At 38.2% G+C, this 24,272-nt stretch overlaps 1 protein-coding gene across 4 annotated transcripts in view; it reads left to right on the plus strand.

Moving 5' to 3' along the window:
- SH3KBP1 (SH3 domain containing kinase binding protein 1) overlaps positions 1-24,272 on the plus strand; it is a 174,811-nt gene that overhangs the window by 70,369 nt on the left and 80,170 nt on the right. For 3 of the 4 annotated variants that reach the window (XM_070750739.1, XM_070750737.1, XM_070750738.1), the window contains one exon: positions 12,106-12,302. In XM_070750739.1, coding sequence (XP_070606840.1) covers positions 12,106-12,302 — 197 coding nt within the window. Of the gene's footprint in view, positions 1-12,105; positions 12,303-20,856; positions 20,924-24,272 lie in introns of those variants that run through there. The other variant, XM_070750740.1, reaches the window with a different exon arrangement.

Raw genomic sequence — 24,272 nt, forward strand, 5'->3', positions numbered from 1 at the left:
GAGACATTTGTTAAATGAATTTTGTCCCATGTTATGACCACTCTTGACACATATATAAAATGAATCACTGCAGGTTATTAAGTTAGTACCACAGTTGTTAAGTAAATCTGGCTTCCCCATTGACTTTGCCTGTCAGGAGGTCACAAAAGGTGATCACATGATACCAAGACACTGCAACCAAATTGTCAAATGTCTGGATTTTGTTCACATGACTATTGGGGTGCTGCAACACTTGTAAGTGTGAAAAATTATAAGTTACTTTTTTCAGTGCCATTATATGAGAAGTTACATGAGAAGTGTCATTTTATCACTGCAGAATAAATGGTAAAGACCTAAATTTTAAAAGTCTAATTATTAATCCAAATGTGTCATAAATATGACTAGTACAAGAAGACAACATAACTTTTTCAAAATTCAAATAATAATTTAAGATTGTAAAATTATCCCAGTAAAGTAATTTACAAATCTAGTCAGTTAAAATAATTTTAGGTTAGAAAAAGTGGGCTCTCTTACTGCATGTGTGCTCTCTTACTGCCGCAGGGATTCCCCTGCCTTGTGACTGCCACCGCTGGGATTTCCCATTTGCTTGCCACCCCCGCTGGGATTCCCGCCTCCTTTTGCTTGCACCTGCAGTCCCGAGGTGGGGAACGCTGGAGCTGCCCCATTTCCCTGCCACTTTTCCCTCTAGCCCTCCGCTTCCTCTGCTCCCCGCAGCCGCCCCATCCCACTGCCAAAATCCCCCCTAGCCTACCACTTCCTTTGCCCCATCTCACTGCCAAAATCACCCCTCCAAAAGCTTCCTAGGCCACCCCAAATCGCTCCCAAAATCACCCCTCCAAAAGCTTCCTACACTTCAAGTAAAATAAACTTTTACTGTATATTTATCGTATATTTATAATGGATCAAATTTGGTTGGTCAGCCAAAAGTCATGAATTTTATAAGTCATTTATCTCCAGATGTCCAAGAACCTCAACACCTAGCACGTCTTTGTTGACTTGGGTGACGACCAACTTTGGACGGTCAACGAACTGCTGTAAGTCAAGGTCTACATTTATCACCCAAGAATCTGCTACTAGGATCAAAGAGATACTAAAATGTCTAGATTCTAAGATTCGGAAACAGTTCTTGGATGTTCTTTTTTCAAAAAAATATTATTATATTGATCACTGTACCCTCTAAGGTGCACGACTGCGCGCCTGTGCACCCCAAAACACCCTTCTGCGCACCCTTTTCCAAGGCCACGCAAGGAGCCACGGCCGCCCCTGCCCCCCAGCGCCTCTGGCCCCCTCGCACCCCTGGCTTCTGGCTGCTGCCCCCCACCCGCCTGTCCTATCTGCCCCTCTTTCTCCTCCTCCGCTTACTGCCTTGTGGTGTGGCTCCTCCTACAGCAGTGGCTGCAGCGGTGTTGGTGGCTGCGGCTTCTCGTCCTGATCTGGCTGCTAGCCACTCCGAACGCTTTGGGAACGCCCGCCCCGCCCCTCTTGCAGTCCCTTCACTGAGAGCGCTTTCATCCTGGCTGTCAGCAAAGAGGCTGCAGGAGAGGCGGGACAGGCGTTCTTCTCACAGCGGAGGCCGGCGAAGGTTAGTTTGAATGTCGGGCACGTGTACGCGCACGCTCCCAATCCCCCTGCCAGCCCGCCCGGAACATTCAAACTAAGAAAAACCTTCACCGGCCTCCGCAGAGAAGAAAGGAAGAAAGAGAAAGAAAGAACGAGAGAGAGAGAGAGAGAGCAACAGACAGAGCAAGATAGAGAGAAAATGAGAGAGAGAGGGAGAGAGAGAAAGAGGGGGGAGAAAGAGAGATAGCAAGAGAGAGAGAGAACAAGAGAAAGAAAGTGTGTGTGAGAGAGAAAGCAAGAGAGAGAGAGAGAGAGAAAGAAAAAAAAATGAGAGAAAGAGTGAGAGAGAGAGAGAGAGAGAGAGAAAGAAAACCAGAGAGAGAAAGAATAAGAGAGAGAGAGAGAGCAAGATAGAAAGGAGAGAGGGAGACAAAAAGTGAAAAAAAGAGAGAGAGAGCAAGAGGGGAGAGAGAGAGAAAGAAAGCAAGAGAGAGAAAGAGAGAGAGAGAGAAGATAGGAAGGAATAGAGAGAGAGTGAGAGAGATCAAGAAAGAAAGAGAGAGAGAGGAGAGAGGAAGGAAGAGAGAGAGAGGAAGAAAGCAAGAGAGAGAGAGAGAAGAGTAGAAGGAAAAGAGAGGGAGAGAAATGATAGAAAAAAGGGGAGAAAAAAGAGAAATGAGAAAATGATTGACTCTTGATTTAAAGCATATGGTAAAAGCACTTAAATAATAACAGAGAAAAAACCCCCAGCCCTCCCCTGTTTTTATTCATAGTTATGTTTTTGGTTTTGCTGCTTGTTTTAGTTTTAATGGTAATAGATTTTGGTTTTGTTTTATTATTAATTTCTTTTAATAAAAAGAAGGGATTGGTTATTCATTCATTAATTCATTCATTCATTTATTTATACTTCTATGTCACCCAGTCCCAAGGGGACTGCCGCTCAGACACTATACTTTTCCACGCACCCTGAAAAAAAATTAGAGGGAACATTGATATTGATGGCCTTGACTGTAATAAAGGTCTATTTATTTATACTTATCATGGGAAGGGGATTAAGATCACACAGATTCCCTCCAATATGAAATTTTTAGTTGGGCTCAGACAGTTGCAGCCTTTCTTCTGGAATAGCATACCTCCACATGTTTAGCTGATATTTGCTCTGATGCTGTTCAAGAAGGCAGTGAAATCAGTGTTTTAGTAGAACCTTTAATATGTAGTTAAAATTGTCACCATAGACATGGAGGCATGCTGTATGGTTATTTGAATTACTGTAATTGTAAGTATTTTACTATTTTTTCATTATTTTTGGTTAAACTGCCAGGAATAATTCTTGAACAATTGTTCAGTACAATAGTCAATTTGTTCTTAAGCATACTTTATTTCCATCATATACTATATTTTTGGTATATAAGACGCACCGGTGTATAAGACGCACCTAGGTTTTAGAGGAGGAAAACAAGGAAAAATGTATTCTGAACTAAATGATGTAGTATTATATTGTTTAATAAAATACCAGTGTAGCAGAATACTATTTATAATAATGTTTACTGTTTAAAACCATATACACTTTTTACAAACTTCAAACTTGACAGCTTCAAGACTTCCTCCTTCAGCCATGCTACCTCAGAAATGGGAGTGGAAGTCCACAAGCCTTAAACTTGCCAGGTTTGAAGACCCTTGCACTCCTAATCCCTAACTCAGAGGTCTTCAAACTTGACAGCTTCAAGACTTGTGGACTTCAACTCCCAGAATTCCTCCTTCAGTCATAAGCCTTAAACTTGCCAGGTTTGAAGACCTTTGTACTCCTATCTCAGTGCAAGGGTCTCAGGAGTCTTCAAACTTGGAACTTGGTCTTCAAACCTTCACTGAGGCCATGGAGCATGCCTCGGTCACGAGTGAGGAGTCCCCTCTCACCTGCTCCCCTGATGGGGAGACCCATTTCCCCCCAGAGACGGGTGCTTCCCCTGTGGCTCAAGCGATCACATCCCTGCGAGGACAGGAGGAGGCGGGTGTATGGGAAGATCTCCAGTTCTGACTACCTTTGCCTCTCTCGTGACACCTCGAGGTTGAGAGCGGGACACGAGACTGCCCTCCTGGCGTCCAAGGAGTAGTGTTGCTGATGCAGCACCTTCTCTCCGCGAGCTACTTCCCTGTGCAGGGTTTAGCCTAAGGATGCCGCTGAGGGACAAACAGCGAGCAGATGGATCAGCCCGGCCTTCACCCATATGGAACATTTCCCTCCGAACAGATTCAGATGATTCTTATGCGCGCGCGCGCACACACACACACACACACACACACACACAAACGGATTTTATCCGCTTAGGGGTCTGCCGGAGGCCACTCTGCAAATAAAATGGGCTTTTTTACCACACTTCCCCTTTGAACGGAGAAGCTCAGTGCCTGTAAAAATACACCATTGAAGGTCTTTTTTTGGGGGGGGGGACGCTGCCTATCCTCATCTGCTGCCCTAACTAGCCCACAGCTTGCTAGGAGGAATTGCAAATTCAGCAGCTGACCACCCAACTCCCGCCCGCACAACATTTGTTGTATAAGACGCACCCAGTTTTTGACATACTTTTGGGAGGTAAAAAGGTGTGTCTTATATACTGAAAAATACAGTATTTCTCATTTGAGGTTTATCAACCCCATGTTCATATAATCATCCCAAAATCAAGACTGTTAATCTTATTAGTTTATCCAAATTAAGAAAATTACAATAAATTTTATTTTTCATAGTTATGATTTATATTTCTCAGTGCTTATTGAAAATCAAAATTTCTGCTGTCTAGCTTTCCATATACATGGAACAAACAGATGCTCCTATACTTCTTGCTACCTTGGTCTCTGCATTCTTCCAATCATCAAGTACAGGCAATTTTTCAATATATTCACAATATTTATTTTTCTTGAACCCTAACATTTGTTGCACTGATGTTGTTCTTGCACAATTTGCCCTTTGAAAGTCTAAGTGATTGTTTAATTTTTATGACTCTGCTTACATTCAAACATGTATTCAAAGTATTTTTCATTTGTTTTGAACAGCAGTTTACACATGAATATGATTAGGAATGTTGAAAATGTTTATTGTTGCACAGCTTTGGTAAAGATAGGAGTATTTATTAAAGGAGAACATATACAATGCAGTGGGTTTCTTTTCCCTTATCTAATTATAGAAGTTTTAGAATCTGAAGTGTTAGAAGCGTTAGGGTCTCTTTTTCTTGTGGAACAGGCACCCAATAATTTTTATAATAAAACTTGATTTTTCTTTTCAGTGTCATGCTCCTTCTTCTGATTGAATTGACATTATAACTCCACACATTTATATGGAATTCTATAATATACATGTAATTTTTTTGAGTTTGTTCTTCTCCATCTTTTTTTCCTTATTGTTGACTAACACTCATTCTTCTTGAGAAGAGTATACATATTCTTCTCCTGCAATCATTTGCTTCCATTAAGTTGTTTCTTTTTCTTCTCCAAATTCTTTGTAGATGTTACAATTTACCATTTACATTCAACTAACATCAAAAGAGCTTTCATATTTTTATATGCACCCACAATAACTCACTTTAGAGGTTAATAAGCTACTTTAGAGGTTGAACGGAATTATTGAATACTCAAATTTTTTAAAGCAACAATTAGCACTGTCAAATTTTCAAGCCATAAGTATAAGTTGGAAGTAATGTCTTGGTATCACATCTTTACGATAAGATTACAGATTAACAGGAAGGCACCTTGTAGGTAATCTAGTCCAATTCACTACCCAAGCAGGAGACCCTACACCATTTTTGACAAATGGAAGTCAGTCTCTTCTTTTTTTTAAAAAAAATAAATTTTATTGATTTTATAGGTTTACAAAAAACAAACATATAACAGTGCACAGTGCATGTGCCCATCACCAAACAACACACACACCCCGTCACCCCCACCACCCCTATAGGAGGATTCAAAGACTTTTAAGTTATTTGTCTATCTATTGATCCTTGGCTCTATCTTGAACCCTTTTTTTACTAAAAGAGTGATTGTAGTTTATTTTTCGTATTTACATCACAGATTCTACTTAACATATAATCTTTTACCTTGTTCCATCGCACCATCAGCTTCTCTAGTTTATTCTCATCAAAATTATTTAATCTTATTTCCATAATTTCAAAATGTATGTAATCCACCATGTACCAATACCAATTCTGTAGTGTCCATTTTGTAGAGTCTTTCCAGCCTAATACTATCACCGCTTGAGCACTTTCCAATGCTACAGTTTTAATTTCTTTAGATTCTCCTAGTTCCCTATATTTAATTAAGATTGCTGTTTCTTTTGTAATTATCCAATTAATGTTTAACATTTTATTAATTTCATTCTGGACTACCTTCCAGAATTTCTGTATTTCTATACATTCCCAGATCATGTGCATAAAGATTCCTTTTTTCTGGCATCCATGCCAGCATTTACCTTTCTCTTTCCCCTGTGCAGGTGTATAATACCACTTATGTAAGATTTTTCTTCTCATCTCTTTAACTCTCGTGTTTTTAATCTTATATATGTTTACTATTATTTCTTCCATTTCTCTTTCGTCTATTTGTAAGTCATCCTGCCAACATCTTGTTAAACTTTTAACTACTTCTTCTTGCCTCTGCAATAGCATTCTATATATGTTACTGGCTTGTCCTTTACCCTTATTATTTTTTCCAAGCTATTTTCTTCTCGTAAGAAGGCTTCTTTATTCTCACTTTTATTTAAACATGTACATATTGCATTAATCTGCAACCATTGCTGTTTACCGATCAACCATTCCAATCTAGTTCTACTAACTCTTCCATCTTTCTCATATAACTGTTCCATTCTCATTACCCCTTTACTATTTAATATTTTAATAATTCTAATTAAATTAGCCTCATCCCCTATATTCAGTGCATGCAACGTTGATAGCTTGGATAACTTTATTCCACTTGTCCTCTGCCATTTAAGCCATATTTCTAAACATGCTTTAAAAGAATCACTTAGGGTACTGGTTCTATTTCTATTCTATTCCAACTTTTAAATAAGAATTCTTTATTATTTATATTATTAATTTCTCTTTCTAATTCTACCCATTTCTTTCCCCCCCATAACTGTAGCTCGATTAACCTTTCAATTTGAAATGCATTTCTATATAATACTAGAGATGGGCTTCCCCAACCTCCTTCTTTTTCTTGTGCATACTGCCAATGCTTCCTTATTCTAGATTTTTTCTCTCCTTCAATCCAAAAGTTTAGTCTATTATCCCATTCTCTTAATTTTGCCTCAGGAAAACTGCCCGGTAAAACTTGAAACAAATACATCATCTTTGGTATTATCATCATCTTAAGGGCCCTTATCTTAGCCATTCTTCCTAAATTTTTTCCCTTCCAATTTTTGATCTGCTTCTGGATTTTTTTCCATATTAAGTTATAATTGGCCGTTGTTATTTTTGATGGATTTTTAAATAACCAAATTCCCAAATATTTCATTTTTTTACAACCTAATTTCAATCCTGAGATTTTTTGAATTTCAATTTGCTCTTTGGGGCCAGTATTTAAGCATATTATCTCTGATTTTTCTATATTAACCTTAAGCCCAGATTGATCTTTAAATTCTTGAAGTAATATCATTATTTTTTTCATCATTTCAATTGGGGTTTCAGACATTACTATAGCATCATCTGCAAATAAGTTTAATTTCAATTCAAGTTCCCCTATTTGATAGCCTCTCCATTCCTTATCATTTCTAATTTTATTTGCTAAGGTCTCGATTGCTAATGCAAATAGCATTGGGGATAATGGGCAACCCTGTTTAGTTCCATTTTGAATTTTAATCATTTCTGTTCTATTGCCATTTACTCTAATTTGAGCTACATTATCCTTATATATTGTTTCTATAACTTTACAAAATTTATTTCCCATATTTAAATCTTTACATAGTTGAAATAGGTATTCATGATTAACTTTATCAAAGGCCTTATAAACATCTAATTTTAAAATGCTTAATTTCCTTTTGGTACTGGTAGCATGATGTAGAACATTAATCACGTTTCTTATTGGTTCAAAGATTTTCCTTCCTTTCACAAATCCATATTGATCTTCTCCAATTATTTTTGGTAATATATTCTCCACCCTATTTGCCAATATTTTCATAAATATCTTGTAGTCCTGATTTAACAAGCTAATGGGGCGATAGGAACTAGGATCCGTTAAATCACGATCTGGTTTTGGGACCGTTATAATTTCTGACATTTTCCACATCTGTGGAGTTTCAAAAGTTTCCATTACATTATTAAACAATTTCTCCATATACGGTAATAATTCGTTCATATACACTTTATAATATTCAGCTGTAAAACCACCTGGACCAGGAGCTTTAGCAGGTTTCAATCCCTTAATAACTCTAGATATCTCCTCACTTGTAATTTTTGCATTTAACATTTGACTGTCCTCTTTCTTTAATTGCTTTTTAACCTCTGAAGTTTGGGAAACAACATACTCTTTTTTATATAATTCCCCATAAAAGTCTCTCATTATTTTTTCCATTTCTACAGTATTACGTTTTATTAGACCATCCTTATCTTTTAAAGCAGAGATAAAAGATTTCTCTTTTCTTTTTTTTAAATAATGTACCATTTGCTTCATAGATTTATTGTTCCAGCTTCTAATTCTATGTTTCATAATCATCTTCATTTTATTCGAATTTTCCTCATCAAGTAATTGCAATTGCTTTTTCTTAAATGATAATAATAAATTCCATTCTCTGTTTCTTGTAATTTTTAAGGTTTCTTGGATTAGAAGTCAGTCTCTTCTTGAAACCTGTTAGTACTATGTAGAAGACAGTTGGGTTTGCAATATATAAAGAAGCTAACAATGAATGCTTGTTTGTATTGATGTACTATAGCTTTAAGAGGTAGTGTTTCAAATTGCCATAAGAGAGACCCAGAAAGCATGATTCCCTCTCTCTGCTTATTCTGCTCTTTCTGCTGATTCACTGCTGTTAAGCTCGATGATAGTTTGATGTATTTGTAAGCTGTAATGTGTCTCTGATATGTAAGGCAAAGATAGGCTTGTAATGTTATTACATTGTATAGACCGATATTGACTGTTTAACTTGACTGTGCTATTTCTAAAGTAAACACTATTTTATACACTTTAATGTATCTGTCTTGTATGACTGAATAATTACCATATCTTTTGGAGTATAAGATGCACCGGAGTATAAGAAGCACATTAGTTTTGGGGGAGGGAAATAGGGAAAAGAATCTGATTACCAGATATTCAGCTAGCTAGCATCCTTAGTCTGTTCATCTTCAGCACATTATTTTATCCCCTGCTTAGGGCTGTAAAATAAACCTATTCAGAGAGAGTAACAATGAAAGAGCTTGCAAGCCAGTAAGAGCTGGGAATATTTTCAGCACCTAGTTAGGGCTGGAAATAAACATTCTGAGCAAGTAGAGCAATGAAAAAAACTCTACAAAGACAGGGTTTGGAGAACATTATTTGCAGAAAATAACAATGAAAGAGCTTGCAAGCCAGTAAGAGCTGGGAACATCGTTAGCACCTGATTAGGGCTGGAAAGAAATTTATTTGGAGCAAGTTAGAGCAATTTAAAAACTGCAAAGACTTAGGGCTTGGAAAACATTCTTCACAGAGATTAACAAGGAAAGAATCTCCAAGGTAAGAGCTGAGAAGATTGTTATCACTTAGTTAGGGCTGGGGAAAAAACTTTTTTTTAAAGCTACATTCAGAGTATAAGACACACCCAAATTTTCAGCTTCTTTTAGGGAGGAAAAGGGTGCATCTTATACTCCGAAAAATACGGTACTCCTATCTCGCTGGAATCCCAAGGTTTCCTCTGTGCATATCCTTGATAATTCAAAGGTTCTACACACTCCTTAAAAAAACATCCAGTGATGATGCTCCCACAACTTCTGAAGGCAAGCTGTTCCATTGGTTGATCATTCACATTGTCATAAAATTCCTTCTTATTACTAGGTTGAATCTCTCTTTGATCAGTTTCTATCCATTATTCCTTGTCTGATCTTCAGGTGCTCTTGGAAAATAGGTTGACTCTATCCTCTCTGTAACAGCCCTTCAACTATTGGAACACTGTTATCATGTCTCCCTTGGTCCTTTTCTTAGACTAGACTAGCCATACCCAGTTCCTATAACTATTCTTCATGTTTCAGCCTCAAGTTCCCCTAATCATTTTTATTGCTTTTCCCTGCATTTTATCTAGTCTCAATATCTTCTTTTTTATATAGTGTGGTAACCAAAACTGGATGCAGTATTCTAGGTTTGATGTTACTAAGGCTTTATAGAGTGGTATTAGTTCTTGATTGTATCCCTCTGTTAATGCAATTTAGGATTGCATTGGCTTTTTTGGCTGCCACTGCACACTGCTGGCTCATATTTAATTGGTTGTCCACTTCAAGATCCCTCTCATAGTTACTACTATTAAACCTGGTGTTGCCCAGTCTATATGTATACTTTTGGTTTTTCTTGCCTAAATGCAAGACTTTATTTTTATCTACATTGAATTTTATTTTGTTAGATTGGGCCCTATCTTCTAGGGTGTTGGCTATTCCTGCCAGCTTAATATCATCCACAAATTTGGTAAATTCCCCTTTTATTACCTCATCTCAGTCATTTATTATGGTTAATGGATATTATAATTCTATTTTGTACCCAGTCAATTCTATGTACTGTACAGCAGCAGAGTGTAAGGCATAGTTGTAAAGAACAAAAGTAAAGTTGAAATATTTCATAATGATTCTTGAAGATGAGCTATAAAAATCAGTGATCTCAGTGATGAGCCTGTCTTTGACAAAAGCTGCCCACATATCATTTCTGTCTTACAGAAAAATTTTGTACAAAATGGTGTGTTCTATAGTAAATATAACAATGTATTTTTTTAGGCCTTGAACAGGCAAAATCTTCACTTTGAGATTGAAAAGTATTAAACTCAAAATGGTTTCATATCTAAAGCTGAGCAATATTGCTTACATCTACATATTGTTAGAATTATTTGAATATTTATAGTATCATCTGAAGTCATAGATTGTAGATTAAATCATTTGTCATGCGTATCTAAAATCTATGCATAATCGTATTCTTGACCTTAAAAATAGTTCTTCCATAAACTATCATTTTGGTTCCAAATATATTCAGGTTTAATGTTTTATAAATACTTTTGGACAATCAGAGGTTCAAATTGACACCCATATTAAAACCCTTCATTTTTTCCAATCCACATTTATAACAGAAAGGGATATATTTTTCAGCAAGATTTCCTCTGGTAGATATTTGATTTAATGTGTTGGCAGAGATAATGTTAGGTAGTCCATTTGATCGCATATTTGATTAACTTCTGTTTTCTGTTACTGTCTTAAATAATTTCTCTCTTACATAATTTACAATATTGATTATATAATTGGTTTGTTTAAATTATATATATATATATATATGTCACATGTTTAAGCTGAATTTGAAAATTAAGGGAGACTAGGATAGATCTATTTCGGCCTTATTTTGGCCTCATCAGCTAGCCATACCCACTGGGACTTGAACCTGCAACCTTTGCCTTGTAAGGCAGAGAATTATCCTCTAGGCTACAGTATCCAATCCCTTCAGCTCTGTACCAGGGAAGGGTTACATTTTGTGTCGAATCACCCTGGTATATTGAAGGAACATCACAGCTCCTTTTTTGCCTCTCGGCCCAACCCAGGGCCATTTCCAAGGCAGTTAATTTTTATTGATAGCCGACAATTCTATCTGTATGTGTCACATGTTTAAGCTGAATTTGAAAATTAAGGGAGACTAGGATAGATCTATTTCGGCCTTATTTTGGCCTCATCAGCTAGCCATACCCACTGGGACTTGAACCTGCAACCTTTGCCTTGTAAGGCAGAGAATTATCCTCTAGGCTGCAGTATCCAATCCAATATATATATGACCCAATCTGTAGATTTAACTGCTGATTTAACATTTAATTGATTTTCAAATAGATATCCATTTTTTACATTGTATGATTATTTAAAAATGGATGTCTTTTTATGGATTTTCTAAAGTTAGTATGACATATGAACAAGGTGATTCTGATAATCACTTCTGATTATTTTGGTTAATTTGTTTAGCTTATTAATTTGTTCATTTATTGAGATTTTAACTGAAGCTCTCTTGTGGTTGCCCATACTTTTGGAGTGTAAACTCTAAGAATAGTGGTACATTATATCATAGTCAGTTTGTACCCAGCTCTATTATCTGTGAAAGATTTAGAATAATGCTATTCCACATTGCTAAGTATCTGAGGGATATAAATAAATGAAATAATGTCTGTTCTACCTCCCCTTGTGTATATATCTATATCTTACCATATGTTTTCCATAAACATAATAAAACTGGTTGGTTGCTGTGTTGTCCTGTCAGTTGAAACAATGTTTTAACATTAATTTCAGTCTTGTATCTGGTTCATGAGGATTTCGTTTTTATTTTGCTGATTGTACTGTTATAAAAATTATTTTTCTTTCTTCCCTCTTTTAGGTTTAAGGGATACTACAGGGTCAGAAAGTGATGGTGGTGATTCAAGTAGCACAAAATCAGAAGGAGCCAATGGAGCAGCAGCAATCCAACCCAAGAAAATAAAGGGAATTGGATTTGGTGACATTTTCAAGGACAAACCCATAAAATTACGTCCAAGGTCAATAGAAGTAGATAATGATTTTCTGCCAGTTGAAAAGGTATGATATATAAATTTGTCACATGTGTTCAGACTAGTATGTTTGTGTCTCAAGAATAAATGTTCTGCCAAGGTAAAAAAAAAAAAAGGAATTCTGCTTAAAAATGTTATTGAACTTTCTAATTTTCTAGAAAGATATATTAATATTCATTCTATGCGTAGTTATGCATTTTCTGTAATAAAGAATTATTCATATCTTTCTATAGATTGTTTTAATATTATTACAGGAACTCCAAGACCAATGATGGCGAACCTTTTTTTCCTCGGGTGCCGAAAGCACATATGGATGTGAGAGTGCCCATACCAATAATTCAATGCCTTGGGACGGTGAAAATGGCCTCCACCCCCGGAGGCCCTCTGGAGGCCTGCCCATTTCCCAACCTCTGGGGAGCCCAATAGGCCCGTTTTTCACCCTCCCCAGGCTCCAGAGGCTTCTCTGGAGCCTAGCAAGGGCAAAAATGCCCTCCCTTATTCCCCTGGAGACTCTCTGGAAGTTGAAAATGCCCTCCCATAGCCTCTGGAAGATCCAAAAATCAGCTGGATGGCATGCACATGCACATTTGAGCTGAGCTAGAGTAACTACTTATGTGCTAGCAGATATGGCTCCGTGTGCCATCTGTGGCACCCGTGCCATAGGTTTGCCATCACTGTCTTAGACTATTCAAAATCTATTATGGCATTAATTTTATCTTATATCAGATTCTATAATTGGATTTGCATATCTGTGATATTACTTCCACATTGATATCCAAAATGGGATATTTATTTTGAATTCAACCTTCTAATTGTTGTACATACTCCTGATCAGTTGGAGGATGATGAAGATATTGAGGACTCTGATTCAGATAGTGTTTATGAATTAGTGGGGGGGCCAGGATTACAGGTAGTAGAACAGGTGGGAGGCCAGCCACAGGATGGGGCTATGTGTTCAAGATCTAGCGTGGGAGAATCAGACGCTCGCTGGGTTAACCCTAAATTCAGAAGGGCCCAAAAACGTAGAGAACAGAGGTCTGGAAGAAGATATTAAGGAGAGGAATGGGTTAAATACTGTAGTGATGTATTTGGCACGTCAGGGGGTCAGTGGGGAAGAAGGGTGGAGTTTCAATTATGAGAAAAATGGCTGTTTTTATTGCCGCTCTCAAGTAAGCAAAAGTATTTTGTGTTGATTAACAGTCAGGGCTGCTGTTTTTAGAGATCAGGCATTTAGGAAAATAAATCTTGTTAAATGGAGATGGAGAAGGAATGTGAGAAATGCGGTCAAGGGAGATAACGGACCAACAGATAAGTGCATGTATGAAATGTGTTTGAATTCCAGAAGAGTAGAGAAATAAATGGAGTTTCTTTATTCATGATATAATGCATTTAATAAGAGGTATTTGTAATTGATAAATTTCCAGCAGAATCCAGAACACTAATGTAAGCTGTATATATCATGAAAAATGGCAGACCCTGAATTTATCATAATACTATAACTAGTTTTAAAATATTACTTTTTGCAATCTGTGCTACACTATTGCACAGTTCCTTTCTCTTCCAGTTCCAAATCTTTTACCATTCCTTCTCTACCGCTGTCCTCCAGCAGATATTCTGTGATTTGTGAGATATTTCTATGGCTCTTTGCCAGGTAGCCTTTCTGGCACATACAGAGTCTTGTAGAAGTCATTTTGGCACCTGAACAAGAAGAGCAATAGCACTTAGACTTATATATTATTTCACAGTCCAGCCCTCTCTAAGCAATTTACAGAGTTAGCATATTTTCCCCAACAATCTGGGTCCTCATTTTACCCACCTCGGAAAGATGGATGGCTGAATCAACCTTGAGCCTACTGAGATTTGATCTGCCAAACTGCTGGCAACTGGTGATCAGCAGAAGTAGCTTGCACTACTGCATTCTAACCACTGAACCATCGCGGCTCTTAGCACTAAGTGAAATAGTTATTTTTGTAACACAGACGATAAGACTTTGTCTATAAATGCCCTTGAGAAATGTCTTTTGCCTTTTCTTAAAAGTACAGTTGTTGGCATTATCAGATGCAGTCTGATCACTTATTTTTGACAATAGTTTTGACAGTATCTACTGTATTTTTTAGAGTATAAGGCACATCTTTTTCCTTCCTAAAAGAGGCTGAAAATTGGGGTGCATCTTATACTCCGAATGTAGCTTTTTCGAAGCTTTTTTTCCAGGTGCTAACAATTTTCCCAGCTTCCTACTCCCTCTGAAGAAGGTTTTTTACTGCCCTAAGTCTTTGCAGGTTTGTTTTCATTCATATTCCCTTTGAAAAATGCCTTTTCAACTCTAACAGGGTGCTAGCGATCTTCCTGGCTTGCAATATTTATTTTTTATTCCTACTCCCTCCAAAGCAGTTTTTCTTCCTTTAAGTCTTTGCAGGCTTGTTTTCCTTCCTGCTACCTCTGAAAAAAGCTTTTTCAGCCCTAACTAGGTGATAAAATAATGTGCTGAAGCTGAACAGACTAAGGACACTAGCCAGATGAATACCTAGTAGGTAATTTCTCCCCTCCCATTTCCCTCCCCCAAAACTAAGATGTGTCTTATATTACAGTGTGTCTTATACTCTGAAAAATACAGTATGTAGTGATGCAGTTATAGAAAGGTTTTCAGTAATTTTTTTAAAAGGACTACTTTCTAAGAAATGAGAATGGGCAAATGAGCTTTGCTTGCCTTCTGACCTCGTGCGTGGGCTAAAATGGCCAGTGCAGTAATCTGGGCTCCCTGCTGCAACACAGATCTTAGGAAACAGGCAAGCAAGCGAATCAGAAATAAACAAAATCTGCATGAGGATTTTAAAGTCTTGATTTTAAGATGTAGCTCAGATGCAATTAAAATCAGCTGTAGCATGCTCCACTCTCCCTGAAATCCCTCGACAAGCCCCTTTATTTAGGAATTCCTTTGATCAGGGATCTGCCCTCAGTTAACCCACGTGAAACAGTGCAGCCTTGTAGAGCGAGGAGCAGAGCCTCCTTCATTGGCCACTGATATCTATTGGTTGGCAGATGGATAGTGATTTTCTGTAATCACCTCCCCTCCTTTGAGCACCTTCCCTGCTCCATCTCCTAACCCTGAAATCTCCTGAACTATCGGTAAACCCAGTAGCCTTGACAATAAATGCCAGGCCTGACAGCTTGCCTCTTATGATCCGCGCTGCTAACCCTTTTTGGTGATTTACCATGCAGTATTCGAGCAGATGTTCCACTGGGATGAATCAACATTGCTCGTACCCCTTCCCCTGCCTAAACACCAAGAATTCCTTACCTGCTCTTTGGTGTGAGTTCTGTGTGCTCGTGGCCACCAACATGTTCACTGCTCTGTTTACCTCTGTCCTCCAAGGCTCCATAGATACTAGGATACTTCCACCAGTGTTCCCTTCACCCCTCATGCCAGCCGCCGAAACTTGGCCTACCCCACTTTGTATGACTCACCTGGAGCTGCCCTGCTGGTGGTCTGCTGTGCCCGAGGCATGACGGCCCTTCCCTGTCTGAGGACTGGGTCCCTCCGAAGGTCTGGCAGGAGGTGCTGTGGCTTGTCCCGTTGTTGTCTCTGGCAGGCGTGTGTACACATTGGTCAAGCTTGCGTCCACTGAGCCGAGGTGCTCTAGAATCATGGAAATAACGTGGGAGGGTATGCCCGGTTCCTTTCTCCTCACGCTTTTTCCTGTTCCTTTCTTCTGCGCACCCTCCACCTGCCTGGCTTTATAAGAAGGGACCACCACCCTCTTAGGACGAGAGTTAGGCTCCTGCCCCTTCAGCGTGGCTTGCACTTTTTGTGGAGCCATTGTCTCCCCGGGTTTCATCTTCCTTTGAGCCGGTGGTGATGCTTTTTAAAAAAATGAGCGCTAGACTAAGGTCAGCAAGCAGCTTATATAGGCAGTGCTGTCCTCTAGCCCCTCTGATAAGCGTTCCTGGCTCTTGGACTAATTACCTTTTTTATATATATAATCAGCCTAAATTGGCGTTGCCTACTCCCCACTTTCAGACTCCATGAACCTGGGTGTTAGGCTGCCTTTAGTCTGTTTGTAAATTCTATTTGGCTCCCATGCCATAGCTGTTAATGTGGCTAAAACAGGGTGAATGGCACCAACATGCAAATGCAGAGCTTGGGGTTTGAAACAAAATTTGCCTCACACAAAATCTAGCCCCCCGGAACCTGGAAAGGTGAGAGGAGGCCGGCCTTGACTTTAAATTGACTTGCTCCCTTCCTGTTGCTGTTTGGTGTGTTATTATCTTCCTGAGCTTGCTTCCTTCCCCTTTCCTGATTTCTAAATGCTGAGCCTGGGTTTAATAGCAAGGAGCTAAATTTGCCCCCATAAAATGCCCCCCCAAACCCCCAACGGTGAAAGAAGGGTGGTCTCAATCTCTTAAACTGGCTCGGGCTCCCTTTCCCCACTCCCGTCCTCAGCACTCGGGGCGCTCTCCCTGTGCTATGTATACTCGCCCGGTCTTGTCCTTTTCTCATATGTCCTTTGTCCAGGTTCGCTTCTCTCTCCCTGACCTTTGCCACATGCTCTGATCTGTGTGGCCGATGCGACGCCCGCTGGTATGCTTTGGATGCTGGCAAGGAAAGAAAGGAGGGCGTGGGTGGCATATCGGCCTATATATGCAGGTGCACTGGCACACCCTTTGCCTTCTTTGCCCCTACATTGATGGCCCTCCCCTGATGCCAGCTACAATCCGCCGGGGCTGTGTCTTATGGCCCTGACGCAACTGCTGGCATGCCACCAAACCAGCTGGCCTTTCAAATCTCACTTCAGGAAGTAAGATGTTTCAAAGGGCAGGAGCCCCAGCAAAAAAGGCTCTCTGGACCCTGTCAGCTGGAAATCCTTGGCCAACAGGGCTTATAGTGTCCCTCTATTGCTGGCAGAGGTGGGGTGGGCCAGTCCTATTGAGATGAAATGCATACTTTTAATAATTTATTTTTGAATAGAAGGAATGGTTGTCCCAAAGGTGCTTTTTTCAAGAGGCAACTGGGCTTTCTGGTTTTTCTTTGAAGAAATTTCACTTCTCATCCAAAAAGCTTCTTCAGGTCTAACTGGATGGTGGGGAATGGAAGGATTTATACCCCTTGCAGACAGCTGTTCCTCTGCAGGTTGTTACAGTCACCTGGATATTTATCTGTGTCATCAGAGTCATCTGAGTGGTGCAAATTGGTGTGGAGCCTTCTTGGAACTGTTGAAAGGACTGTGTTGTAGATTAGATAATGATGATGTTGCATCCCTCCCACATTGTTGAGAGAGAGCTGTTCAATTTTGAGATAGATGTCCTGTTTAACCCCTCTTTCAAACCAGCGATCATCTCTGTCCAAAATATGGACTTGTTATCTTCAAAAGAGTGGCCTGTGTCTTTAAAATGCAGATGGACTGCTGAATCTAGTCCTGATTGTTTGTTTTCCTAAGTGGATGACTAAAAATCTCCATAGACAAGGAATGATTGTGTTTTTCTCAAAAACGTGTGTATGAATTTACCTTGAAATATTTATTATAAGCCATAATAAAGTGAGGTATAGTTTATGATGGATTAATCATATACATATCAATAAGTAAGGAATTAAGAAGGGTTCCAAATGACAATAGAGTAACACAGTGGTTGGAATAGTATTCATTGATTTAATTTAATCTGTCAAACCAAATGTCATTTCAGTCAACAATAGTAATATGTAGAATTATTCCAATATTACTAAAGCTTGCAACAGTAGCTGATTCATTTCTGTTTCCTTTTGACTAATAACATTTCTGGATAGATCTGAATTAGATAGATAATCAAAAAACAGATCTGCAAACAATTACAAGCAAATAAAGTTATAACTAGTAGCTTGCATTGGTTTGTTAAAAACATATTATGCCAAATGATTATCTCATTCATTGATAAAGTCACTAAATGAGTAGATCAACAAAATGCTGTGGACATAATATATGTAGATTTCAGTAAGGCATTTGACAAGATGGACCACAACCTTGCCAAGCTTCTTGATAAGCTAGACAAATATGGAATAGACAATATCACCACCAGATGAATTTGTAATTGGCTGACAAACAGTACTCAACAAGAAGTCCTTAATGGTAATACATCCACATGGAGAGAAGTAAGCAGGGGGATACCACAAGGCTCCATCTTAGGCTCAGTACTTTTCAATATCTCCATAAATGACTTAAATGAGGGCATAGTAGGAGTACTCATCAAATTTGCAGATAACACTAATCTGGCAGGAATAGCCAACACCTCAGAAGACAAGTTCAAGATCCAAAAAGATCTTGACAAACTTGAACAACGGGCCCTATCCAACAAAATGAATTTTCAGTGTGGAGAAAAGGAAAGTTTTATATTTAGACAGGAAAAATTAAGGGTATAAGTATAGATTATGTGAAACCTGGCTCAAAAACAATAATTGTGAGAAGGGCCTTGGAATCTTAGTGGATGATCACTTGAATAAGACCCAGCAATATGTAGCCACCACCCCAAAACAGCTAATACAATCCTAGGTTGTATATACAGAGGCATAGAATCAAGATATTAGTACAGTGATACCTCATCTTACAAACGCCTCGTCATACAAACTTTTCGAGATATAAACCCGAGGTTTATGATTTTTTTGCCTCTTCGTACAAACTATTTTCACCTTACAAACCCACTGCCGCCGCTGGGATGGACCACCTCCGGACTTCCGTTGCCAGCGAAGCATCTGTTTTTGTGCTGCTGGGATTCCCCTGAGGCTCCCCTCCATGGGAGATCCCACCTCCGGACTTCCGTGTTTTTGTGATGCTTCAAGGGAATCCCAGCAGCGCAAAAACGGGCGCTTCGCTGGCAATGGAAGTCCGGAGGTGGGGTTTCCCAGTGAGGGAAGCCTCAGTGAAATCACAGTATCCCAAAAACACAGAGGTCTGGAGGTGGGGTTTCGAGGTCTTCGGTGTTTTTGCGATGCTGCGATTTCACTGATGCTCCCTTCGCTGGGAAACCCCAACTCCGGACTTCTGTTGCCAGCGAAGTGCTCATTTTTGCGATGCTGGGAGAGCCTCAGGGGAATCCCAGCAGTGCAAAAACAGGTGCTTCGGCTGACAAAAGGGGTGCATTAATCGCTTTTCCGTTGATTCCTATGGGAAACATTGTTTCGTCTTACAAACCTTTCACCTTAAGAACCTCGTCCCGGAACCAATTAAGTTTGTAAGACAAGGTATCACTGTACCACTTTATAAAGTCCTAGTAAGACCACACCTGGAATACTACAACCAATTTTGGGCACCATACTTCAAAAATGATTTTGAGACTTTAGGAAAAGTTCAGAGAAGAGCAACTAAGATGATCAAAAGCCTGGAGACTAAACCATACGAAGAACGGCTACAGGATTTGGGTACAGAATATAAAGAAAAGAAGAATTAGGGGGTGGCATGATAGCAGTATTCCAGTATTTGAGGGGCTGCCACAAAGAAGAGGGGTTCAAATTATTATCCAAAGCACTGGAGGAAAGGACAAGAAACAATGATTGGAAAAAGTGAGAAGCAACCTTGAATTAACAAAAAACTTCCTAACACTGAGGACAATTAACCAGTGAAACAGCTTTCCTCCCGAAATCATGGGCACTCCATCACTGGATGTTTTTAAGAAGAGTCTAGACAGTCACTTATTTGTATAGGTTCTCCTGCTTGAGCAGGGGGCTAGACTAGAAGACCTTCAAGGTCCCTTCCAGCTCATTCATTCATTCTAATGGTGAATTGAAATATGCCATATCAAAGCCAGTGCACCATTTACTGGTATCCTGGCACCATTTTGTAGGCACATTTTCACTGTTAAACTTTAAAAAAAAACCAGAAGTAAATAGTGTTACTAAAGAATGCTTTCCATCAGTGGCTTGCGCTGAAACCCATCTTGCAAGATACTGGGTTTGGTGATTCAACGTGGGTGGCATAGTATTTGTTAAATCTGAACCTGTTCAACTGCATGGTTTAATGTGAGCACTTTTATGCTGGCATGTGTACCTGTGAAAAAGCGTTCCATGTAATAATTATTTTTGCTTATTACGTTTTTCACAGCTTCCCTTCCTATAAACACAGTTATTGTGAGGCTATTTACATCAATAAACAGCGCCTGATTATTTTTGACCAGGATATTCTTCATGAACATTGGCTTTTCATTTTCCTGTAGCATTATTTATACAATATATAAATTGTGTAACTGTGTGATTAATATAGTAATATATTTTACTTATTTAAAACTTTTAATACAAATAATACAGAATAATTTCTTATAGCTTGGAAAGGAATATATTTTTAAAAATATAATCTGCCTTAATTCCTCATATATATCTGACTTGTTTCCTGGGTTTTTCAGAAAGCTTTTATCATCCAATGCTAGTATTTTTTGCTCTGATTTGTGCCTGATCAGTTTTCTCTCAGGACAATCTTCTCTCTCTGCAAGGGAGTTAAAAATTGCCTTCTTGTAGCCAGTTCCAGTTTCCTGTGAAACAAATGCAGTGTTTCCCCTTAGCGTTAGTGTTAAAGTATGACTCAGTTTTAGGCTTGGTTTCTCAGTGTGCTCAACTTTTAGAAGGAAGTGCAAGGACTCTTCATACTGCTTCTAAATGTTTTAAGGTGGTTTAACTTCACAATGGGAGAAGAGGTATGTTTTTTTTAAAAAAACGAACAAATACTTTTTCCTTATGTATGTATATAACTATGTTGTTATTTGCATAATATAGCTAACAACATGTTTAGCAAGAAAGGCTTCAATGGTCTATATTTTAGCATAAAGTATGTTAAAGAGAGTTTTCACTGAACTCTTAAAGGAAAAGCAGTAACATCTGTGTTTCAAAGCTAATAACTAACATTAATAACTTGCAGTGAACCGTGCAGCTGCTTCTTTTATATTTCTGCCTTGACAGATACACATAGGCAGATTCTTTATGATAGTCTTCTTTTAGTATGATTTAAGATTTATTTTAAATCTTACTAACTAATAAATGAAAACCAGACTTTTGGAATGGTTACTGATAAAATACAACAAACAAACAAAATGGTAAGAATTATGCTTCCAAAACAGTTAGGATATACTTTTGTTTCTTGTAAAAATAGTTTAGTGTTTATTTGATTAAAAGATATTTATTCAGAAGTAAGTGATAATTAAAATTACAAATAAAGTTTCCTTATACTTTTTAAACATGTTGACTTTTTATTTGTTTAGATATTATTTGTCAATTCCTTAATTTATATTTGTTGTTCAGATTCCTAATTCTGTGTGTAAGCACTAAACTGAGTTCTATTTGAAACATCATTTTCCTGTTCGAAATTGAACAAGGAAAAAAAGATGTTTACAGTTTAATACATGCTAAATATCTGGAATAATTTTAACACACACACATATATATATGTTAATTTTAAATTTAATTAATTATAATTTTAAAAATTCAGCAAAAACATGTGAGATACATACATACACACATATACATAAATATAAGTGTGTGTGCGTGTGTGTATGTATGTGTGTGTCTTTGTGTCACATGTTTTTGCTGAATTTGAAAATTAAGGGAGACTAGGATAGATCTATTTCAGCTTTATTTTGGCCTTGTCAGCTAGCTATACCCTCACTGGGACTTGAATTTGCAACCTTTGCCTTGTAAGGCAGAGAATTAACCTCTAGGCTACAGTATCCAATCCCTTCAGCTCTGTACCAGGGAAGGGTAACATATTTTTTGTGTTGAATCACCCTGGTATATTGAAGGAATATGTATGTATGTATGTATGTATGTATGTATGTATGTATGTATGTATGTATGCATGCATGTATGTATACAAAAAAATCTTAGCAAACAGCGGTCATTTGTATATATTACATAAATAAATCAGTAACAGCTCTGACAATTTTATTAAACAGGAGATTTTACATTCATTTCAAAAAGGTCTTAAGGAATTGGTTCCATATATATGTATATGTATTTATTTTCCTTTGAATTAATTGTAAAAAGGGGCTCTAGTAGTAATAATAGATAGAGGCGACTTCAACTGGAACCAAATAAAAACATTTGCATTGATATTGTCCCATGGATTTGTTTTGGTTCTTACACACTTCAGCAGAATCTTCTATTCTTTGTATATAAATGTAATTATTCTTTTGACATTCTCTTTGTAGACATAGCCATATAATGTCTTTAGTTAGTATTCTATATTTTAGAGAAGTTGACAAATTCCTGTCAGTTTCTATTCCTTTGGAAATGTGGAAGAAGTTGACATTTGAATGTGATCGGAAAAAATGTTTGGGCTCTTGCATTCCTCCTTTGCTGTTAAATATCTCTATATATAAAAGCAAAAACCATTCATGCATTAATCACGAAATCTCCAGAACCATAAAGCCTACAAACTGGAAATTTGCCACATATGTTCCTCTTGCTTACTAAGAAAGGATTTTTCAAAATTATCGTTGCAGCATTAGTATTTCCTATATTGTTATTAACATGCTCTGATGCTAAGGAGTTCTACCACCCCTCCCTACCTGAAAAGAAATCTGATCCAAATGCAAAATACAAGCAGAAAAGTTTCAGTTTCGCTTTTGCTTTCACAGTAACAAGTATCTTTGAGCTAAGCCATGCCGAGGCTCCTTCCTGTCTCCTTGCTCATACAGCAAATATTGTTTGAGTTTCCAAATACCCCTCAGCTCTCTCACACACTGACAGAACACTAACCAGATGAATACTGATGGATGCTGGTAGGGAGAGGCAGAATTTTTTCCTTTATTTTCTTCCTCAGTTCAGATAAATCTCTTCCTTCTACTGTAACATCAGTTAAAGGGGAAAGAGGCAAAAAAAACTTAGGAAAAGATTACCGATGTGATTAGGATGTAAGGGATGTGGCACACAAATATCTTCAAACTCATCCCCAAGTCAGTAGGCAGACTGTAAAAAAGTACACATCTAATAATCCCTACATTAATCAGTCACAAATGAGATCAATGCTTGGACTAATGCACAACAGAACCCAGCCATACAACCTTATACAACGTTGGAGAAGCACTACGTGACCTTAAACCTTCACTATCAATTGGGCCTTATGGTCTATGTGCATACTTCCTAAAAAAGTTCTCAACAGTCATAGCTGAACCACTAAGCATAATCTTTAAAAAATCATTCAGGACTAGCTCACTACCAAAGATATGGTCGCTAACAACAGTTAGTTTCAAACTTGACAGCTTTAAGACTTGTGGACTTCAACTACCAGAATTCCTCCACTAGTCATTCCAGACTCGGCTCTCCTCCCGGTTCTCTTCCCCCCCTATACCGACCCACCCCATGGTTCAGATTCACCCCCCCTTCTGCTCTATCTGGACTTAGAGCTGGCATCACTCTACAACTGCATGACAGCGCCAGGTTCTGAAGACATAGCAGCCGCGAGTGGGAAGTCAAGCCCAGCTGAGGAAGATATGAGGAAGGATAGCTTTCCACCAGGTTTCACCAGAGAGAGAGAAAATGGGGCGGGCGAATAACCAGCTTCTCTAGAGAAAGAATTGTGTGTCTCCCCTCAACTGGGGAAAATTAAAAATTAGCCTCTGACTAGCTGTACTATATCAAGAGTAGTATTAAAAAGCAAGTATTTTGTACATGCAGTACACGTAAAGAAAAACGTAGAACAAAGAGATTCATGGTCTCATAGGCAAAGAGCAAACAGAATGACAAAGAAACAACATTAAAAACCCTTACTCTCTACACCTTGTATGGTCAGCAGATTGTAAGAGAAATTTACACCATATGCAGTTTGTTCATAAATTTACACACTTGCTCAATGACTGCTTAGCCTGTACAGATTTTGGCACAATCTATTACATTACAATCTAAACTATTACATTCCACCCTTCCATTATTAATTTAGCCGCAGTAACTTTAACATAGTCTTTTAGGCAAAATTACAAAAAGCAATAACTATTTTTATTCACAAAAATAAACAGAATAATTATGGTTTTTTTTTCTAATACTAGATAATTA

Source organism: Erythrolamprus reginae, chromosome 4 (genome assembly GCF_031021105.1).
Source record: "Erythrolamprus reginae isolate rEryReg1 chromosome 4, rEryReg1.hap1, whole genome shotgun sequence".
Classification (NCBI taxonomy): Eukaryota; Metazoa; Chordata; class Lepidosauria; order Squamata; family Dipsadidae; genus Erythrolamprus; species Erythrolamprus reginae.